The sequence below is a fragment of the Thamnophis sirtalis genome, unplaced genomic scaffold (genome assembly GCF_051295495.1).
Source record: "Thamnophis sirtalis isolate CommonGarterSnake01/CBP01778 unplaced genomic scaffold, rThaSir2_p1.2 scaffold_5, whole genome shotgun sequence".
NCBI lineage: Eukaryota > Metazoa > Chordata > Lepidosauria > Squamata > Natricidae > Thamnophis > Thamnophis sirtalis.
This window is the reverse complement of record NW_028261385.1, coordinates 124,526,676-124,548,632: the sequence shown is the minus strand read 5'-3', so window position 1 is coordinate 124,548,632 and position 21,957 is coordinate 124,526,676. Positions and strand designations below refer to the sequence as shown.

General features: G+C 36.3%; 1 protein-coding gene across 1 annotated transcript in view; it reads left to right on the top strand.

Moving 5' to 3' along the window:
* Nucleotides 1–21,957, top strand: part of PCSK2 (proprotein convertase subtilisin/kexin type 2) — a 114,160-nt gene that overhangs the window by 36,434 nt on the left and 55,769 nt on the right. Inside the window, exons 4-6 of the mRNA XM_087716839.1 lie at nt 9,944–10,057; nt 13,442–13,550; nt 18,740–18,777. Coding sequence (XP_087572965.1) covers nt 9,944–10,057; nt 13,442–13,550; nt 18,740–18,777 — 261 coding nt within the window. The remainder of the gene's footprint in view (nt 1–9,943; nt 10,058–13,441; nt 13,551–18,739; nt 18,778–21,957) is intronic.

Below are 21,957 nucleotides of genomic sequence, written 5' to 3'. Positions count from 1 at the left end.
ATAAAGTTCCTTCTTTGCATTTACATTTCCAACATATATTTGAAATACCTCTGTATATCCTTTGACAATTTATCAGGTGTTAAATATCAAAAGTACAGCATTTCATCCAAAGTTTATTTTATCGAAATATAAATTTTAGACACTATATATTTGATAATACAGCCATAAGTCCAGCTTTGCCATCATTTCTTTTCTGAAAAAGGCTTCCTGATGTGACATTCAAAGAGGTATCTTTATAGAGAACCTTGTTTTGCATTTGTTTCAAGCCCTTAGGTTGGCATAACAAACAGTTATGATTTTGAAATCTGAAATAAGCAAACATTTTAGATATCTACATAGCTGACAGTTGGTGGAATCTGTTTCAGAAAAGCAGAACTTTCAAAATTTTAAAAGAATGCAAAACAATAAGCAGCATTTGGAACACTCATATTGCCCTTGAAGAAAATAATGTTGCAATGCCATGTGATATTACTAAGCTTCTTTCTTTCGGTATTCAATTGCCTTTATTTATGTCGTTGTATCGTGATGGCATTAATGGCAAATAATATTATTAGCTAACTATTAAACGCAAAGCAAACTAATTATGCTTCATTGTGTTACTTTTGTTTCTCTTCTACAGTCCCATCTTTGTACAGTATTGACTTTTACATACTTACTGGCTCTTCAGAGCCTCTCAAAAACCATCAGAACAGATTGTACTGGTAAGTGCAGAAAATTGGGACTGAAGCATTTACAGGCTTTTTACAAGCCTGAAAATTAACAAGCAGGAGAGAAGGTTTATAAAAATGATTAGGCATCAGTGCCTCTGTAGAGTCTGTATACATGGTTACAATTGTTCAATAATTTTTTCTAAGATTATTATATCTTACCTTGATGCCTTTAAGAAGTGCTGGATTATTGCTGGGTTAATTCTAAGCAATATAGGAATGCTGAGAGTTGGCAACCCACATTTCTAATAGGCAGCTGATTAAAAAGTTATTATTGTCATTGGCAATAACAAATAGAAATATAGGCCAGTGGTGGGGTTCAAATGTTTTTACTACCGTTTCTGTGGGTGTGGTTTGGCTTGGTGGATGTGGCTTGGTGGACATGGCAGGGGAAGGATATTGTAAAATCTCCATTCCCTCCCCACTCCAGGGAAAGGTTACTGCAAAATCTCCATTCCCTCTCGATCAGCAGAGGCAGAGAATAGATGGGGGTGGGGCCAGTCAGAGGTGGTATTTACCGGCTCTCCAAACTACTCAAAATTTCCACTACCGGTTCTCCAGAATTAGTCAGAACCTGCTGAATACCACCTCTGATATAGGCCAATCTGCACATGTAGCAGAAAGAAGAATGCTGAGAAAGATGGGAGAATGTTTAAGTAATAAAATGCAACACAAAATGTCAGATTCTGAGTGGAATAGTACTAGCACTAGCACTAGCACTTAGACATATACCGCTTAATAGTGCTTTACAGAACTCTCTAAGCGGTTTACAGAGTCAGCATGTTGCCCCCAACAATCTGGGTCCTAATTTTAGTGACCTTGGAAGGATGAATATCCATTTCTACAGTCTGATATGACAGACAAAATTAGTTTATTATTTATTAGTGCAAGTTCACTTTTCATACAATTACTGACTATTTGTTTGGGTACACAAGAATCCAAATGTTAACATTATTTGAGAATAGGAAATTTTTGGTACATGACTATTATCAGCTTTTTATTAAGATGATTAAAATTCAATTTGACCAGTAAATAAGTCAAGAAGACTTGATTGTGTGTCTTACATTTGCTTTACAAAGAGGTGTTAAATGAGGTGGAGAGAAAGTACGAAATTAAAGCCTTAGATTAAATCTAACTAACTAACCATGCTGGGGTCAGATCCAATTAACTTTTTGTGTTTTTCTTGGCCGGAGGTGCACTGAAAGAGACCAGGAAATGAATGTGTTCATCACAAGAGGGAGTACATTTTATAATTTTAATCTTATGATTAAAACAGCGCGGACATTAAAAACAACAATAAAGCCACAAATAGGATGAAATTGGTCACAGGGTAATGCCTCACATTGGTTAATGTAACTGAAATACTGCGCAGGATATATACTGTGTAAAAGAGAGGAATTTCCTACTTTTTCCCCATTAAAGTTATATAAAACACAGTACAAAGGGACATGACATAATCTAACACCTTCATCTCTCTCTGCTCTAAGAGGGTAGGAGAAGATGCACTTTATAAATACCGTTATGATAGACAACTTGTAATAAAATTCTGATTTTTGAATGAGATAAAGAAGCTCAGTTCTATAATCCTTGGGAAAAAAATCATCCTTAGTTGACTGAATATAGGCAGCCTCACACTAGTGCCATGTGTTAAAAATCTGTTTACCATAAGCTCATGAATTCTGTTAACTGGGTTCTATTAAAGTGCAATACATACATACATACATACATACATACATACACACACACACACACACACACACACACACACACACACACACACACACACACACACACACACACACACACACACACACACACACACACACACACACACACATATATATATATATATATATATATATATATATATATATATATATATATATATGCCTTCCATTGGAATGCACAGCATGTTTACAGTTTTCAATATTTTGACCCTTTTCCCTTCTTCCTTTGGGAATAGTCATGTACTCAACTGATGAATTTGTTAATTTGTTCTGCCCAGCTGTCTTGCTAGTTTATTAGCATCCTGTTATTTTATGCACTACGATTAAGTAGAAGTATATTAAAACTCAATACGCAAGGGTCATTTTTCCTGTTGATGGTTTCCAATCACAAGGCCATCTTTAGAACTTTATGGACTTTTTTCCTCTAATGAAGAACCAATGAGAAACATGCTAGTAATTTAATTATGCAAGGTTAGAAGTTCTAAATACGGGCAAGTTCTAACTATTAGCAGGCTAGATTAGAGGATTATAAACACAGAGGTTTATTACTTACATAAGAGAAAAGCATACATTATAGTTTTAGTTTTACTAAAAACTAAATGGTATGACCCTAAAAATATAAAAAATGGATCTGGAAAATATTCATTTACAAAATGTTTATTGAACAAACATGTACTTTAGACACCTGTATTAAAAGCTTTGCATATGGATTTTTTTTCTTATCAAATATATTTTCTTACAGATTCTGAACCTTTAGTCAGATCCTGGTGGCTGTTATTTCTAATACCTGAAGAATCATAGGTTCCTTGACTCTATGTATATTGATTTAAATGTACCATTGTGAGGATAAAAGATTATAACCTTATTGTCAGGCCTGCAACCATATTCCTTTGGATCTTTGGCCTGCCACACTTTTTATTATCCTACTATGCCATTTCTATTGTGAGAAAATAGGAGGGGAGATGGTACGGAGTTAAATGCTGTGTAGCCAAAATAAAATTCCTTTCTAGAAGCCAAGGTCATCCATTGTCTCTATACCTCTGCACCTGACTGGAACTGGATGGGTGGAACTGACATAGCATAGCAGTGGAAGATTGGACCATGTGTTGGACTTGTGGGTGCCGGGGCAAGATCATGAACTTTCAGCTGGGTGGGGAAAACTGGGAAGCTTTCAGATTTGGGTTTTCCCAGATGTGCCAACATGGCTCTCTTAATAAATTGGAACTTTGAGCAATACTTTGCTTTGGACTGATTTAATTTTGGATACTAAAATCATTATGTAAAATAGCAAAACAAAATTTTAAAAAAGATGTATTATTGAGGAAAAACTGTTGTTAGCATGTCTACCACATTGCTTAAAATTGATATATCTTTTTACAGATACAATGTAGAATATTGCATTTCCCCACCTCCAGAGTAAAAACAATGCATTCAAGGGGATTCATTTGGTGAAGCACTAATGATGACTTATTATACAACTATTTGGATTCTTGACAGAATTATTCAAATGATTACTTTTTGAGTTGCCTTATTGTGAGTCCATCATTCAGGTTAGCTGACCTAAGACAGAAACTTTAGTATATCTGTGTATGGTTGGAGTATTAAATTTCTACATTGTTTTGTAGAAAGAGTATAATACAGGGGTTCCCAACCCTGGGTCACTGCCCACTTCCAAGCTGTGGCCCACTCAGAACTGGCCCATGGAAGCATGTGCCACTTGCACAAATGGAGATGCGCTCACATGGAACCACCCCCTTCCCCCCCCTCCACAAAGCCCTAAAGATTGTAGACTGTTCCTGTAATACATTTCCTAACTGTTAGACTTGATTACAAATGCAGATTTGATTAGGGTAAATAACTGTTTTATACAAGCACATGAGAGGTGTTCATCCAGGGGAAAATGCAAGCCAAAGGGGTAACACCCCTCAACTTCACCACAATTGGTTTAATCTGGTTCAGCTCTCATCTAGTGCTTGCTTACTTATTATGTCTTTCTATTATTTAATTTCACTCAAAGAAGAAAAGTGAAACAACATTGAAATACACTGTTCAAAAACGATTTGAAAAGGCAGGTTCCCACTGTGACTAAGTAAACAATGATCTTCAATTGCAGTAGTTATTTTGTCGCTTGTTTTACTTATAGTTCCCCCCCTCCATTTACATGATGTTATGCTTAAAATTGGGTACACTTTTCCCTTGAATTGATTATGAATTCTCATCTCATTTATAAATATTCCAAACTGTGCTCACAGGGATACATAGTCTTAAAACAGGCTCTTGTCACATAATTCCATTTATTCCTCCATGCGTGAAGTCTCTGCATCTGGTAAAAAGAGCTCGTAACACCTAGTGAATACAGGAGGCAGATGAAGGTGAATAAGAACAAAACACATGTACATGCTTTTTGTACCTGCATATATCCAGCCCTCCCGCAAAAGATTATCTAAAAATTATTCTTCATCATTTGAGATATTTTGCTTCAATTGTTTAATAGCAGAAGCTGAATTGAGTATTAAGGTTTGGGGAAACTGATATCCTTTCTTGGCCAGATCTGATGACCTCCCTACTAAATTCATATTGGAATTTAATAGGATGTCTCTTTATTGTCATCACTCATTTGATATCCTTGGAATAATGTTTCATAGCTTAGCTTCTTTCAGACAAAACATTGGCTTCCCTCAGTGCCTTGGGTATCTGCTGAGTGTGGCAAAGGGAAGAATGACCACAGGAATATCATGATATCATCATGCAAATATTGCATCTTATGTACTTGCATGAGACAGCATAACATTATTGCAAATTTTGTGTTTTTGTGCAGTGATATTATGCTGCACCTGTCCTGACATCATTATGGCTTGTTACAAACATTGTTGGAAATGTTCCCTAGAGGACCTAATGAAGCAGCAAAAATACATTCCAATCAACTTGTAACTCTTTTATTAATATCCCTAAAGAGAGAGCATGCAGCAAAACGTTGTGGGTACTCCAACACCAGAGGTTTTTATGAAGCGATTGGACAACCATTTGTCGGAAATATTATAGGGTTTCCTGAGTGAACAGAAGTTTGGACTAAGAAACCTCCAAGGTCCCTTTCAACTCTGTTATTCTGCTATTCTATTAAGGATATTTCAGAAAATCCACCTTTCTTGCTTCCTTCTGATAAAATGGATAAAAAGTAATTCAGAACTTTGTTCCCAAGCTATTAATGTTTCCACCTTTTAATGGGTATCACAGTCTGAAAAGAAGGGGGAGAGAAAAGATTTGTAGATATAAGGTGATGTTCTCCTGCCATTATTCCTCTCCTCTGTTTCATCTGTTTATGATGAAACATTAACAACTTGTCCTGGACTATTAAAAAAGCTTTCAGACTAACAAAAGGCCTTTTTTCAGCATCACAACAATATGTATTTTAAAACCAAATATAATCATACCCCTTGGTGAATTTCCTAAAGCTAGAGGCATATACAATGGGTGGTGAGATATTCTCACTTATATCACAGTTATAGCTCTACCACTTATTAAAAGGATTAAAGTGAAAACTATCAGAGATATATCTGCGCAATGGGAAAAATAATTCAGGGGTTTTGTATAAGTGTTACTAAAGAAATTGCTAGCAATGCAGTCACTAATTCCTTTAAAAAAATATTCATTACATTTAAAAAACAAACATTAAGATATAAATTAACATCAAGGAAGATGGGGAAATAACAGGGTAAGTTAAAAAGTGACAAAAATGCATCAAACAAACATATAGCAAAAGTGATCTCTGACATTTTTAGTACAGAGTTAATAATACAATACAATAACCTCTCCCTAAATTAAAACTGATTTCTGAATATTAACTCCTGGGAAACATGTTCAACTGTTCCAGAATGCAAATACTGATTCCTGTATTTCAAACCAAAAAAGGAACTACAGAAACAATCCCATAAAATATTTTCAATTGAATGATCTCTTTTCACTTGAAAAAAATGTTATTTTTGTTCACACTTTTATTTATGAAAAATAAAACTTGTTTAATGTGTCAGATTGCATGGATATAGATACCCATGTGTTTAGTTGTTGATTTATCATTTATCTTAAACTTTGTATTAGATTGGGCAAGTATAGAGCCATCTGTAGATTTCACTCCGACATGGAATTTGCATGAAAAATATTTTTGATTAATGTATCCCTCGATTTTTCACAATGATTCATATATTGCAAGAATGAAACAATAGTTCTTAAAAAAAGAAAACAATGCAAACCTTTTGATGCCTTCGTAGTTTAAGACATGTTTTTTCCCAGAGTTCCTGGCATAGATTTTTCTAGATTCCTTGTAATATGATATGCTCAAATGCACACTGTGAGAAGTTACTAATACAGCCCTTGAAAAGAATCACAGAGTTTTATTTTCTTTTAATTCATTAACAACTGTATGTTTTAAAAACTTTAGACCTTTGAGAAAGCAGATAGGAAACTGATTACATTGGAGATTATGAGAAATAATTTCCAAAAATGTATTAAATTAGAGAACGTTTTCCTCTGACTATTGAAAATACTATTAAATGAATGAGGAAGATGAGATAAATCATTTTTTAAAAATAGGAAATATGAAGAACTGAATGAAATTGTACTAGATAGAGGTTTTGTGCCTTCGAGTCATTTTGACTCCTAGTCAGACAAGTCCATGTACTGCCAATATTTAACAAACCCAATGTCTTTGGCAATATTTTTGGAAGTGCAGAGAAGAGCAACAAAGATGATTAGGAGACTGGAGGCTAAAGCATATAAAGAATGGTTGCAGGAACTGGGTATGTCTAGTTTTATGAAAAGAAGGACCAAGGGTGACATAATAGCAGGATTCCAATATTTCAGGGGTTGCTACAAAAAAGAGGGAGTCAAACTATTCTCCAAAGCACCTGAAGGTAGGACAAGAAGCAATGGGCGGAAACTAATCAAGGAGAGAAGCAATTTAGAACTAAGTAGAAATTTCCTGACAGTTAGAACAATTAATCAGTGGAACAACTTGTCTCCAGAATTCGCAAATGCCATTCCCTTCCTTCTAAGGTTGAGAGAAAGGAACTGGCCCACAGTTACCTAGGTAGGGGTAGGGGTTTTTTTGTCTAAGGTGAGACTAAAACTTGAAATATCCTATTTTCTAGCCCAGAGTCTTTAATCATTATACCATACTGACCCTTATAAATCATGCTAGATATTTATTTGCTCATGCTATATTGTGGAGGTCCTCACATTGAAAAACATACCCTAACTCAAGTCAGTCCAAAGTTTCCTAACCAAATTATGCTGCACACTGCATAAACTACTACCTCTTTATCTGCCCTAATTCCTACAGTGTTGCATTTTAGGATTGGCTTGCAAAATAAGTGAATTTATATTCTAGGACACCATGGGATTAGTGTCAGCCTCATCAACATATTGTTCATCCTTTGTAAGATGTTATAGCTCTGTTTTAAAACCATTCACAATTGGCTCATTTCCAGCAGTTACATTTTCATTTCCTCTGTATCTTTCTCATTCTCATCACAAAATTTTCAGTGATAACTCTTTAATCCTTTTCTGAATCCTTCTAGCTCAGTAATGGTAGTATTCTATTGTTCAATTATAAGCTTTAAAAACCATTTGTGTATGCTATCTGCTCTCACTAGCTGTAGCTCTGTAGATTTCATAATTAGATATCCCTATATATGAGAACAAAAACAAAGGTTTGTATTTCATTTTCTCTGTACATTCCATGTTCACATTATCTATGTCATTGAATTTGGCTCCTGAACGAGTAAATTCTAGTAGTTGAATTTTTCCTATTTGTACTTGAAAGTTTCAGTCATTGCCATTGTTCTTCCTGCTCAAAATTTCCACCATTCTTTGACTGTATTTGAACTAAATTCAGAGGAGATGGACATTTGGGTCTTAGAATTATGCTGTTCATTATTGTTCTGTTCTTTTTCCTAAAGATTTCTTAACCAACCCTTTTTACATTTTGCTGACTATGAAAGCATACTATACTGGGTAGTGTGTTGGTCAACAGGAGAACCGGCTTAAAATAACTATGTACTTAGCAGTAAAATGTGTTTCCTTGATTTTGAACTAATCAGATTTCAGCTCATCTTCTTTCTCAGCATTTTTAATAACAAAAAAATTGGAAGAAATATTACACAGGATCTAGGAGGAGATAGGATCAGATTCTCTGACCCTATTTCATAACTTTCATAATTCCTCAGTATGATTTTTCCCAAATGATAGTTAGAATCCAAACAAAGCCTAAATACGTGTTATCAATATAGCCATAGCTTCTTGACTACACCATCCATTTTCCTCAACTAGTTTTCCCTGAAATATAGCAAGGTTTTTTTTAATGCCAAGAATCTTTGGAAGGTTTTTATTGGAAGGATCACATGAACCTACTAAATGTAAGTAATATATTGATTCCATTAGATATCATCCCATAGTTTTGAGTGGTATCTACTATCAACATATACAGTTTCTAGAATTCTTGGATGTATGAATTTATATGTGAGTTAATTAAACCAGTCTAACCAATACCGGTAGCACATAGTCAAGCTACGTCCCATTCATTGGTTGTTATAATTGTCTCATTTTGGACAGAATACATGATATAATATTAATATGTTTTGTTTCCTGATTTTCTATTTTGATAGAATCCTTTATTAAAAGTTATTCCTCAGGCAGTTTTGTTAGGCACAGATGAACCAAAAATGGCTCACTGAGGATTCTGGTATTTATTTTGAAAATTACAGATTGCATTCAGAACAGGGTAGCACTTTTCAGTTTACTGTTGTGTATTTAGATATTTAAAGAAAAAACAGCTATAAAAGGAAAATAGGTACAATTGGTAAGGAAATACTACAAATCACATCTGAATGTTATTTCTTTCAGTTATATTCACAGGCAACCATGAGAATATTTGCATCCAAGATAATTTGATGTTCTTTTTCTGGGAAGCATAAACAACTTTGGCCAAAAGTCATGTTGTAGCCCCCGGCTTGCTTGTGATGTAAAATAAGATTGTGACATAAAACTGAGATGGGAAAAGTTGCAAAAGTTGGTGGAGCCAATAGAAATATTTAATCTCCAAAATAATCCATATCCTTATCCAGATTGAGATATGCCTCCCAGAATCAGTTTTTGTAAAATGGGATACAAATTAGATAAATAAATACCCCATCCTGAACAAGTTATTAAGTTTAATATATACAGCAAGAAAAAAAGCCACAAGTACCGTGAATTCTGCTGAATTTTAGTAAGATAGTAAAATAATTCAGGGAGTGGGAAAGGGAGCAGCTAGCATATGGTATCTCTGAACCCAGGTTTTGACCTTCTCTTTATGCCTTCGTGAGTTCCTCTGAATAGGGCCATTCTATATACCAAAAATAAAATTATATCTTCTTTAGGATGCTTGCTCCTGAACTTCTAACTGTAAAATAAGATAAACCAAAATGCTTATGTTCTTTTACATGTCCCAATGGAGTATAAAATTGACTTTTGCAGGTAAAGAAAGTTGTGCAGCAGGAAGGTTTTTGGAGGAAGAAGAGAGGATACAGAAACATCAATGAAATTGTGATCAACATGGACGATCCTTTATTTACAAAACAGTGGTACTTGGTAAGCAAACTAACGCTTTCCTTCTTCACAGCAGGAGAATGCATTGCCTATTATGAGGCCTTCATACAGAACTTGGAATAAAACAATGGAATGATTCTGAAATATAATTGAGTTAGTTTTGGCAAATTTTAAGCTCTTTTAAAGCCCCCTGTATTGCCTTGGAAAATTTTAAATCAAGAAAGTTGGTATGGATAAGTTAGATGGATTTCTTCATCAAATTTCAATTGGCACACTGCAGTTGGGATTGAAAGTTCCCTTCCCCTCCCCTTCCTTCCCTGTCCAACATGGAGCTATTAGATTACTACTGCAGATGGGTTCCTGGAAAAAAAAAGAGATAAAGGGAGAGGACCAGGATGAAGAAGTTGTATGCAATATAGGAAATATATGTTTGAACTGACAGGATGAACACTATTGATAATGCATAGTCTGCTTAGGAGAATTACCAAAGTTAGTGTGGGCCAATTATCTCAACTGGTCCAATATTACATTTGGCTGATACAGAGCTGTGTAAAATTTCAAGTGGTCTGGCCACTTGAAAACCATGGCAGCCAGTCTGCCTGTTGGTTAACTTGTACTGCACTGAATAACAGATAGATTGATCTCCATGTAAAATGTATCAATTCTATCTAAATGCTGGCTAACATAGTGATGTGCTAGCCCAGGGGTCGGCAACCTTAAACACTCAAAGAGCCACAAAGGTCCTAACCGGAAGCCCACCGTTCAATTCTGAAGCCGACCAGAAGTCCGGTTCCCCCACCATAGAGTCTCCTACTAGCATGTCATCATTTTTCTCTACTAGTCCTAACCAAAAGCCCTATCAACTGTGGAGCCAACCTGTGACAGGAAGTGGCAGCAGAGAGATGAAAGAACCACATGCGGCTCCGGAGCCACAGTTTGCTGACCGCTGTGCTAGCCTATAAGTAGATCTTCCTGCTCAAAAAAACCTATTGGTCAGAGACAAAAATGATGTGATTTGAGGGCAGATGACAGACGCAAGTAGCTCTTTACTTTTGTGAACTCAGATTACTTTTCCATAGCCTTCTTCTGCCTGCCACATTTTTTTAGTGACCAAATTGCAGCTACAATAACTGTAACTCTCACACCAGGCCTGGTGATAACTGACTCCACTGAGTGAATATGCCACTTTTTTAAACTAACCTTTTAAGAGGGTTAAGTTTCTCACTTGCACATAAATGATTTCTTTATTTAAATATCACTAGATTTCCACATGGGAACAAGGGTTATGTTGCTGGGATAATTAATATATAGATTATCCCTAAATCACAAATTTCCTTGAAAGCACAATTTTTGTCCTTATAATAAATCAGTGTGCCTTGTCCCATGGAGAATTTTGGTGTCCACTGTAAATAAAGGCTCCATCTATGAAGCAAGACTCATAGCAGCAATTGGACAAAACTATATATAGTAATCCAGGACCATGGCCAGTTCCACATATCTGCTTGAAGCTAGCAACTATGTACCATATTTTTCAGAGTATAAGATGCACTTCCAACTCCCCCCCAAAGTGGGTGAAAATTGTGGTGTGTCTTATACAGTGAATGTTGCTCAAGCCCCGCCCACTCCGCCGCCCCTACCCTTCAGCCGTTTTCGGCCTCTGTGCGTGATGTTTTCAGATCAGGCTGTGGGGCCAAAAATGGGGCATACGGAGGGAGAAAATGTGGCATGTGGAGTTGGCAATCAGCAGCGATGTGCTGTGATGATCCCCGCAGCCTTGAATGGGTCTAAAACGGAGCATGCGTAATGCACAGTGGCTGAAAATGCAATGCGCAGAGGCCAAAAACGTGACATGTGGAGGCGGCAATGGGCTGTGGTGATCCCCATAGCCTGGAACATCTGATTGGGGGTATTCTGGGAGGCCGATCCACCCACCAATCAGCTGGTCATGCTGAATCAGGCTGCAGTAATGTGCTGAAGCTCACCAGGCTGTTTGGTGCAAGGACACTAGGCAGATGAATACTGATGGATGCTGGTAGGCAGAGGCAGATTTTTTTTTCTTGTTTTCCTCCCCCAAAACTAATGTGTGTCCTTGCAATTGATTGACTTGATTCCATTTGCTTGTGCTTATTTATCAAACACATATGGCTGCCCATCTACCAGAAGGAATTCTAGATCAGTGTTTCTCAACCTTAGTGACTTTAAGTCCTGTGGACTTCAACTCCCAGAATCTGGGAGTTGAAGTCCACGGGACTTAAAGTTGCCAAGGTTGAGAAACACTGTTTTAGATGGTGAACAAGAATGAAGACAGGATTTTACATCTAGGCCAGGAAAGTCTTTTGAAAGATTTGTCTTTCAAAGGCTACAGATAACTTTTCCTTTTAGTGCCCATCTGGAATCTGGTTTTTATAGCAGCTTCTTAGTCAATTTACAAGGAGGTAAACAATAAGAACAGTGTTTCTCAACCTTTCCTGCTAACTGGAAGAGGCTAAAAAGTAGATTTCCAAGTCACAATGCAGTAGCAATATTCCAGTGTGTCAGAATGGATCTAAGAGAGAAAGCCAGTTCAGACGAGCAGGATTAGGTCTTCATTATGGCTAGTGGGCTTTTGGTCCTGGGTCATGGCACAATGGCATTTAAAACTGTTCCTCTTAATTTTTACTTTGCCCTTGATTTCTCTCTAGAGTTTTGCATATCGGATCTGACTTTCATGATTATTTTAATGCAAACTGCTATGCTGCTTCTTTTTTATGTATTAATTTGATACTCAATGAATGAGTTGGTTGCCAAGTATCCTGTGGAGTTATAACGAATACTTATTTAATTTGAAATTTAATTTGTTTTGAGTGAGAGATCAACCAAATTGCCACGCTTTAAGACATGGCTATCAGGATAACAAATGTGGTTTTCTGTCTGATGAGACATAAAATTCTCAGAGGCATAATCCTACTTTATGACAAAACAAGAATGAATATTGTGTTTTCCTTTTCAAAAAGAAAAGTATCTGGGTTCCAAGCTAGCTTTAAAGAGTGGGGTTTTTATTATAGTCTCATTCTCTTCATCCACAGATGTTCCAGAGACAGAAGCACTCCACATGCTCAGAACTGAGACCCTGCCATTTTCCCCATACTTCATACGATCAATTGTTGAGTTGTGCCATTCAAACTGCATTTCAAATAGCCCCCCACTACAGCAGTGGCATCCATCAAACAATGAAATCTATTAAGCCTCTTGCATTGTGACTTAAATGAGATCCACATTTTATGTTAGTATTTATGGATTTGTGCCTCTTTTTGGGTTACATTTCCAAGGAAATGAAGGCTATTTGGTGACAGATGAATCAGAAGGAATCTCAGTGGATGTAAACATTCTGCTTTGTGCCAAGCAAATTAGTCTCTTATGCTTTTTGTTTGAAATGTGATGCATTAGATCAACACTGGGCAAGCAGATGGGACTCCTGGCCTTGATTTAAATGTGGCTGAAGCTTGGGAGCTGGGCTACACAGGAAAAGGAGTAACAATAGGAATCATGGATGATGGTAAGTGAAAACTAAAACATCGTGACTCTCTTGTAAATTTTACTCTTTATTGTAACCAGGAATGCAATTTAAACTCACTCCATTATTCACTTCCTTCAACATTCTGGAATGTTAATTAAAAACCTTAGAAGATATTCAATCATATTTTTAATAACAAATAACAAAGACAAAGTTCCCTTTGGATATAGTCTGTGTATAATGAGAATTTCTTAAATTCAGCTAGGGTAAAGCATTTAGTTAAAAGCACATTAGTTTACTAATTTAGAAAAGGGCTAGCTGAAGTAAATGTTGAATTAATTGCCACGTGAATGTGTGCTTTTTGTGTGTTTCCCGAATATATTTCTAAAAAGAAAGAAAAAAGAATGAAAGCAAGAAGGAAGGAAGGAAGGAAGGAAGGAAGGAAAGAAAGAAAGAAAGAAAGAAAGAAAGAAAGAAAGAAAGAAAGAAAGAAAGAAAGAAAGAAAGAAAGAAAGAAAGAAAGAAATTTTAATGCTTTCCTCCATTTACCTGAGCTGGATTTTTAATTTGCATTGTAAGCTTTCCCCCACAGTGCTAAAAATAATCAGAAAAGTTGCTATGCTTGAACAAATCCTCAGGGACCTATTCTTGCTATACTGATGCTCCACTGGATAAATAAGGCTGCTCATGTACTGATAGCATTATCCATTTGCACTTGACTCACAATTCCCTGCTCCTTTATTTGGGTCCACAGAGGAACTTGTTACAGTGACTGAACACAACTGAGAGTTTCTGTGTCCAAGATCTCCCCATTTATCTTTTTGGATTGTGGGGGATGGGGGACAAAGAGAGCATAGAAGGGAAACACTGCAACTTGCTATCATCTAACTGTAGATTGTTACTGATTTGCACCATTTTAGGAACAGCTTTCCTGCAATCTTAATTCCATCTATTTCAATTGTCTCCGAGATTTTTACTCACACGAGGTTGTTGAGGAATTATATCATCATCAGTCCTGGTTCAAAATATCCAGACCCACACCTACTGGACTTAAAAGCAGATTAGATCCAATTAAGTTTGCATTTTCACATTATGTCACAATTTCTCATAACTGGCATTAAAGCACAAATCTGAGAAATTATGTGAAAGTATATTTTAGACCATTATAAATGCCAATTGACATGGAAATAAAATGAAATAAAGAAGGGTGGCATTAGAATGAAATAATTAAAAAAAACCAGTTGGAAACTCAGCAGAGCAATGGTGCAAACATATTTTGATGGTTTAGAAACACAGGTGTCAAACTTGCGGCGTCATGTTGCCATCATATTTCATGATGTTTTTTCCATTTGCGGAGCTGGGGTGGGTGTGGCCTGCGCATGACTATTCTTCCAATATTTGAGATGCTGCCACAGATAGGAAGGAGCCAAGCTATTTTCCAAGTCACCTGAAGGCCAGACAAGGAATAATAGATGGAAACTGATTGAGGAGAGATTCAACCTAGAAGTAAGGAAAAGTTTTCTGACAGTGAGAACAATCAACCCATGGAACAGCTTGCCTTCAGAAGTTGTGGGAACTTCATCACTGGAAGCTTTCAAGAAGTAAGTCTGTCAAAAATGGTGTAGGGTCTGCTTGGTTGGAGTGAGGGTTGGAGTAGATGACCTACAAGGTCCCTTCCAACTCTGTTAATTGCATGACGCATTCAGCCCACGGGCCACCAGTTTGACACCCCTGGTTTAGAATCTCTGCAAAGATTAAAGACAGAGCAAAGGAAGTGGGTTAGTTATATCTAATCAGCCTTCAGACTATGTGCCAATCCAGAACATCTAGCCTCCAGCCATTGTGAGTCTCTGCAAGCAGAGAGGAGCAATAACCTAAATCCTGATCATCTGTTCTACAGGCTGCCTACTAGAACTTCTTAATATATGAAAATAAAACCTGCTATAAGGTGCAAGATCAATGGTCCAAGTTCCTAAATCCTGGTCTTCAAATTGTTTTTTTCTCTGTCTCTTGCTGATTAAAGAGAAGTACACAGATATTGAATGAAAGTAACCAATCTTATAAAAAAAAACTAATTTCCAAAATAACTTTGATGAAAAGTGAAGGTCTCTGCATACCTTGCTATTGGGATTATTGATTTTTGTTTTGCTTTGCAAATTTATGTAAAGAACCGCTACAATGAAAAGCAGTGTAAGCTGAATAATAAGTAAATAGAGAAATGGAAGGTACTTAAAATGGAAGTCTGCAAAATTTTGATGTGTTAGCTACAGGGAACAAAGATTACATTTGCTCACAGAGATGCAATTTTTATTCCAGCCATCACTGCCATTCAAAAATATTTTTTATGTCCTGTCACATTTCTAGTCTGCTGTAGAAGACCATATTTTCACATTTGATTAGGATTTTCTATACTGCAGCTAACATGGTTTCAGATGGAAAATATGCCACTTTGCCTAACTAATCTGAAAGAATAAATGTTCTGGAATAAAGGCCTGGAGGCTAAAACATATGAGGAACAGTCGGAGGATTTGGGTTTGGCTAGTCTAGAGAAAAGAAGGACTAGAGGGGACATGATAGCAGTATTCCAGTGTTTGATAGGCTGCCACATAGAAGAGGGGGTCAATTTATTTTCCAAAGCACAAGAGGGCAGGACAAGAAACAATGAATGGAAACTAATCAAGGAGAGAAGCAACCTGGAATTGAGGAAAAACTTCCTAACATTGAGGACAATTAACTAACAAAATAGCTTGCCTTCAGAAGTTGTGCGTGCTTCATCACTGGAGGTTTTTAAGAAGAGACTGGACAATCACTTTCTGAAATGGTATAGGATCACCTGCTTGAACATGAAACAATGTGTAAATTAACACATACATATTTACAGAGATGGTTTAATTAATAAGATGCTTAGTTTGCAGATGATTTGGGATGTAAGGAAAAGGTACCACATAATTGATTGTTACCATAGTATTATTAGGCAAAACTAATAAAGTTATATAATAATAACCTCAAAGTGTGTAGACCACTTTGAAATGTAAATGAATTCAAAACCTTTTTTTAAAAGTCCAAAGCGCTCTATTATGAATGTTCTAAAACTGGAAGTGTTTTAAGATCAAACACTTCTTTTCCAAGCTCGAATATTCTCATGATCAAAACATGTCTTTCCATCCTCAAAACAATAATGTTGCACTAAACATGGAGAATTCCAAATTCAAAGCAGAGAATTTCAAATCCAGAATACTTTGCAAAATTCTGTAATAATCCCAAGGAAAATCTCTCATAGGATTTTCTACTTCAGATAATTGATCTAACTTTGATTCTATACACGTTCTAGCAGAGTACAGTCTATCTGAAGGGAATAACAGGGCAATCAAAGCCCAAAGCTGTTGTAGCTGCCATCTTGACATTTTTTATTACACCCTGAAGATGTCCCTTTATATTAGTTTCTTTTCTGATTTATAAGCAACCTTTGGTGAATTCAGACCAAAGACTGCTTCCATAGTTCTACTACCTTTTGCTGATTCTTTCCATCATCTCAGTTTCATACATATCTGGTAAGGGTACTGTATTAGAATGATGGGGAACTGAAACTGCACATATAGAGATGCATCATGTTCTGAATACATGGAAATAATTCTCACTTCCCATAAGCCTAAATAGCTGGTGAAGTATGATGACCAAAAACGAAGCACATTTGCAGATTTAGCCAATCAGGTCCTCTCAAAGCATCTACGTAGATAGTAAAACTTTTACTTTCTTTTCCAGAGCAGGGACTTTGTTTAAAAACAGGAGGAGGAGGAAGAAGAGGAGGAGGAAGAGGAGGAGGATGTTTGCTCTTATCTACTGTGGGCTTGAAATGGACTGCATAATTGCTAATCACACAAATGAAATGCATTTAGTAGAATACATTTGTTTTTAATGGAAGGTAGTTTATATTTTACAGCTGAAGGTTGATGAATGTAAATGTTAAATTCTTTATCAAAACAAAAAAAGTAGTGGTTTTTCTCTAAAGCATAAATTGTTCCAATTCATGATCATTCTTACAGAAGGAATAGATAACTCATGTACACCAGGTGCTGTGGTTTACAACGGTTATAAATACTAAGCATTATAATCAATGGCAAGGGATTTATGGGAAGCACAAAGATCTACAAGAATGGGCACTGGATTTCCGAAAACAGTTAGGAAATGCAGCTTTCTTTGAAAATGGCTATTATACAGTTTTCTTCTCCTTGCTACAAAAATTTCTGGGAGATCATATTGACCACATATATTTGGATCGTCATTAGGAAATATCTGATGGTCTATGCTCAACAGTTTTCAATAAATTTGAATACTGGCTAATTTGGAGTAATTTAACTAATAAAAGAAGTATCAATGACATGAAGGCAAAAGATAGCAGTTCTTCTCCTCTATACCCTTCCCAGTGTTTTAGAAGATGGAAAAATTGTGATGAATACAGTATCCATTTCAGAAACAGTAAGCTAATGCCCTGATGACTGTAGGCCAAGTCAAGATGTACAGAAAAGGAGTTCCTAAGGAAAAAGGAATAACAATTATTAGTGTTTTATAGAACTGATGGCATGAAAAATGGTGAGAAGGGTACTGTGAAGGTTTTGATTGTCATCTGTATCATTAATTAATTAAATCATGGGTACCCAGGGATGAGGACAAATACTATCAGGAGATTAGCATGCAAATAAAATTATTTGTACTTAGTTAGAAGCCATGCCATCATTACAAAATTATACCATTTGTATGATAAGATCATGGCACAATGATTTATCATTTTGACCTCAGTGTGGCTTGTGAATTTTCCTAAGTGACCATTTCCAGTTTAAGTTCACTGAGATCTTAAATTTTGTCAAAACTGTTGGCTTTGTAAGACTCTATTTGATAAATTAGGACCAATTGTAACCTTAAAACAGTGTTTCTGAACCTTGGCAACTTTAAGTCCTGTGCGCTTAAACTTGAAGTCCACAGGACGTAAAGTTGCCAAGGTTGAGAAATACTGCCTTAAACTATCTTATCAGTAAATCCGACAGCTTAATTTTTGTGTCTCAGATTCGCACCATATTTTTGAAGCTAGCCTGTTCAGCCTACAGTATATAAGAAGTCCTAAGCCTATGATTGACTTGGGATATGCTCACCTACAAAGTAAATGTATTTCACAGCTACTATTTTTTCTTCAATATAGAGTATTTATGGTTTATTGTGGTTGTTGATTTTTGCAGGAATTGATTATCTTCATCCAGATTTGGCTGCCAATTATGTAAGTATACAATTTCCTTCAGATTACAGTTCTATATTTTTCTGGCTAGTCATTTTTTTATTAAATAGTTAGATGCTTAAGAATATTAATAGCATAACTATTGTTGATTTAGATGACAAAATGGATACATGAAATATTTACTCTCCATAATAAACACAGCAAGGTTTAATCTAACAACTTGTGAATTGTGGCAAATATAGGTTCAGTATAGGAAATGACATGGCTTTCAAATGCCAAATGCATTTTATTACTAATATTCAAATGTGCATAATCTCAAAATCTTTATATAAAGTAGCTGTCACACAGTGGAAGCAGCCAAGATAATTTATAGAAAGTTATTACCTGAACTGGAAGAAATAAATTTTACATGGATCTGATGTTCCAAAATATTAAATACATAATATTTTTTCAATCTTATAAAATCACCTTTTAGCTTCCAGCACTGCAATGCAAAATAAATACATAAGGCAAAATTAAGTTCTTTCATATTTAGAAGATTCTAGAATGTGATGAGAATTTTAAAAATGCCTTATCAAAGTGCAAATTTAGTCTATACAAAATTGGTCATAAAAACATTTGGAATCAAGATCACATTTTTAAAATCCAGCAGGAGCTTAGGACAGGGAATTAAAATATACATGTTGCATAAATGTTTGCAAAAGTAGCACCAAGTGAGAGAACTAATTAATCCTGGAAGGGATTATTGCTTTCCAAATAAGGTAGATCCCACTGTTAAGGTAATTTCCATTCACTGAGTACATAGAGAAAGTTCAGATTTCATTGTTTCCATTTAATGGCAAGGCTGGGACAAATCATGGCTGATACCTTGGTGAATTCCCATCAGTAACAGGAAATAATTTTGGGTTAGGTAGACCAAGGGCTTGTCTCAGGAAAAAACAATTCTGTTGCTAAACTCAGATGATGAAAATAAATCTTCATCAAAAATAAACAGAAGGTTAAGATTAGGGATTAATTCACCAATTGATTTGAATAAAAAATCTCTTAAAGTGATAACAGCAGGCCAGGCAACCATTTATCAGCTTACTACTCTATTCTTCAATTGTTTAAATAGACTTTTTTTAATGGAGCATAAAATAAAGTGATTAGAGTGAGTATGGAAGAAATGATAAGAAAGACAGATGGATGGATGGAGAGGCAGACAGTTGGACAGATGTGGTATGTAATGTACAGAAGAGGCACGGTTGTTTTTATTATCCTTAAACAGTTCACGAAGTACCACGGCTACATTTTTTCTAGCAGACTATGAAAGAATCAGAACTCAGTTCAGTAAAATTTTATAGTGTGCACAAGCTGTACATTGTACATTGTTCCAAACCCAACTGAGCCTTAAAAAAAAGACTAATTGTTAATTCATTCTTTTTGTACTAGTAGGCTTCAGGCAAATTGCATAATAATCAGAATGTTTAGAGAGGGAATCAACTTGAGTTAGGCTGAATTTTTGTTCATTTTGGTAAATAAACAAAATGAAGGCAACATAGAGGAATCTTTCAACATGCATTCAGGTCTGAGAGATAGAGGCAAAAGCAGAGCTTTATGGAATGAAGGATCATTGCTTCAGATTGATCCCATAATTTCTTGAAAATGGCAAGTTTTTTTTAATTTAGAGATAGATTTTCATGCAGGTGGTGGATATAACAAAAGAACAATAGGTTTAGGTTTAGGTTTAGGTTTAATTTATTTGTATGCCGCCCTTTTCCCAGAAGGGACTCAGGGCGGCTCACAACTCAAAAAGGGAGGGGAAATACAAACAGAGTTACAAAAACATAAAAACCATACATAGTTAAAAGCACAACAATCATACCATTCGAAGTGGGGCAGCGAGTCTTTAGCCCCAGGCCTGTTGGAACAGCCAGGTTTTAAGGGCTATGCGGAAGGCCTGGAGGGTGGTGAGGGTACGAATCTCCACGAGGAGTTCGTTCCAGAGGGTCGGAGCAGCCACAGAGAAGGCTCTCCTCCGGGTAGTCGCCAGTCGACACTGGCCGGCGGATGGAATTCGAAGGAGGCCTAGTCTGTGGGATCTAATTGGTCTAGTGGAGGTAATTGGCAGTAGGCGGTCTCTCAAGTATCCAGGTCCAATACCATGAAGGGCTTTGTAGGTGACAACTAGCACCTTGAATACTGGGCCTTGTGCTATTTTGTCATTACATACATAACTTACAAGGTCTGATTACTGAATAACTTAATTGTCTGATCTATTGGAGCATCCTTTCACTTTCGAGGTTACAAACTTTTATTCAGTGAGCTCAAGGCAGTAGATGCAGGGGCAATTTACAACTTTGTTATAAAGGTGCTTTTTTAAAGCTCAAATAAATAATGTTGCTTCAACAGAAAGAGGAAATTTCCTTAGAAAAAGAGTTATTGTGATTTAAGACTCCTATTAGCATTTAGTCTACTCTTTTAGTAACAGGTGGGTTGGGTTGAAGTCACAAGTATAAGGAACCCATTCCAGCTCCCTATTTTTTCTTCTGGGCAACAGCATTTAGACTTATATACTGCTTCAAAGTGCTTTACAGCCCTCTCTAAGCAGTTTACAGAGTTAGTATGTTGCCCCCAACAATCCGCATCCTCATTTTACTGATCTCAGAAGAATGGAAGGCTGAGTCAACCTTGAGCCAATCAGGATTGAACTCCTGGCAATGGGCAGAATTAGCCTGCAATATTGCATTCTAACCACTGCACCACCATAGCCATTCAGATTCAGTCACATGTGTGTCTCTGTGTGTGTCTCTCTCTGTGTGTGTCTTTGCTTTCATCATCTTTCAAGCCTTCCCATGTACAAATTAATTGTTGTTATCAAAAATAATCGATCCAAATGTCTGTCAAGTATATGGCAGCTGCACCTTTAGATGTTGGTGGCATTTACACAGTGGGGTAGCTCGGTGCTATAGTGACTCATGCTGACGATAGATGGAGTCATGCTCATCATGATTTAACACATCTTTGAAACTTCCCCACAAGAAACCTTCTGTTGAGTGGGAAGAAAAGGCACATGCTGGCAAAAAAAGAAAATTAGAAGCAGAGCTGATGAAATATTGCACAGAATAGGTGACATTTACAACTGCCCTTTTGAATTTCCTTTGGCAGCACAACATATACAACACAATGTGACAGAATACATAATGGGCTATTTTAAACAGAAGTGATCAGAGAGCAGAGCAT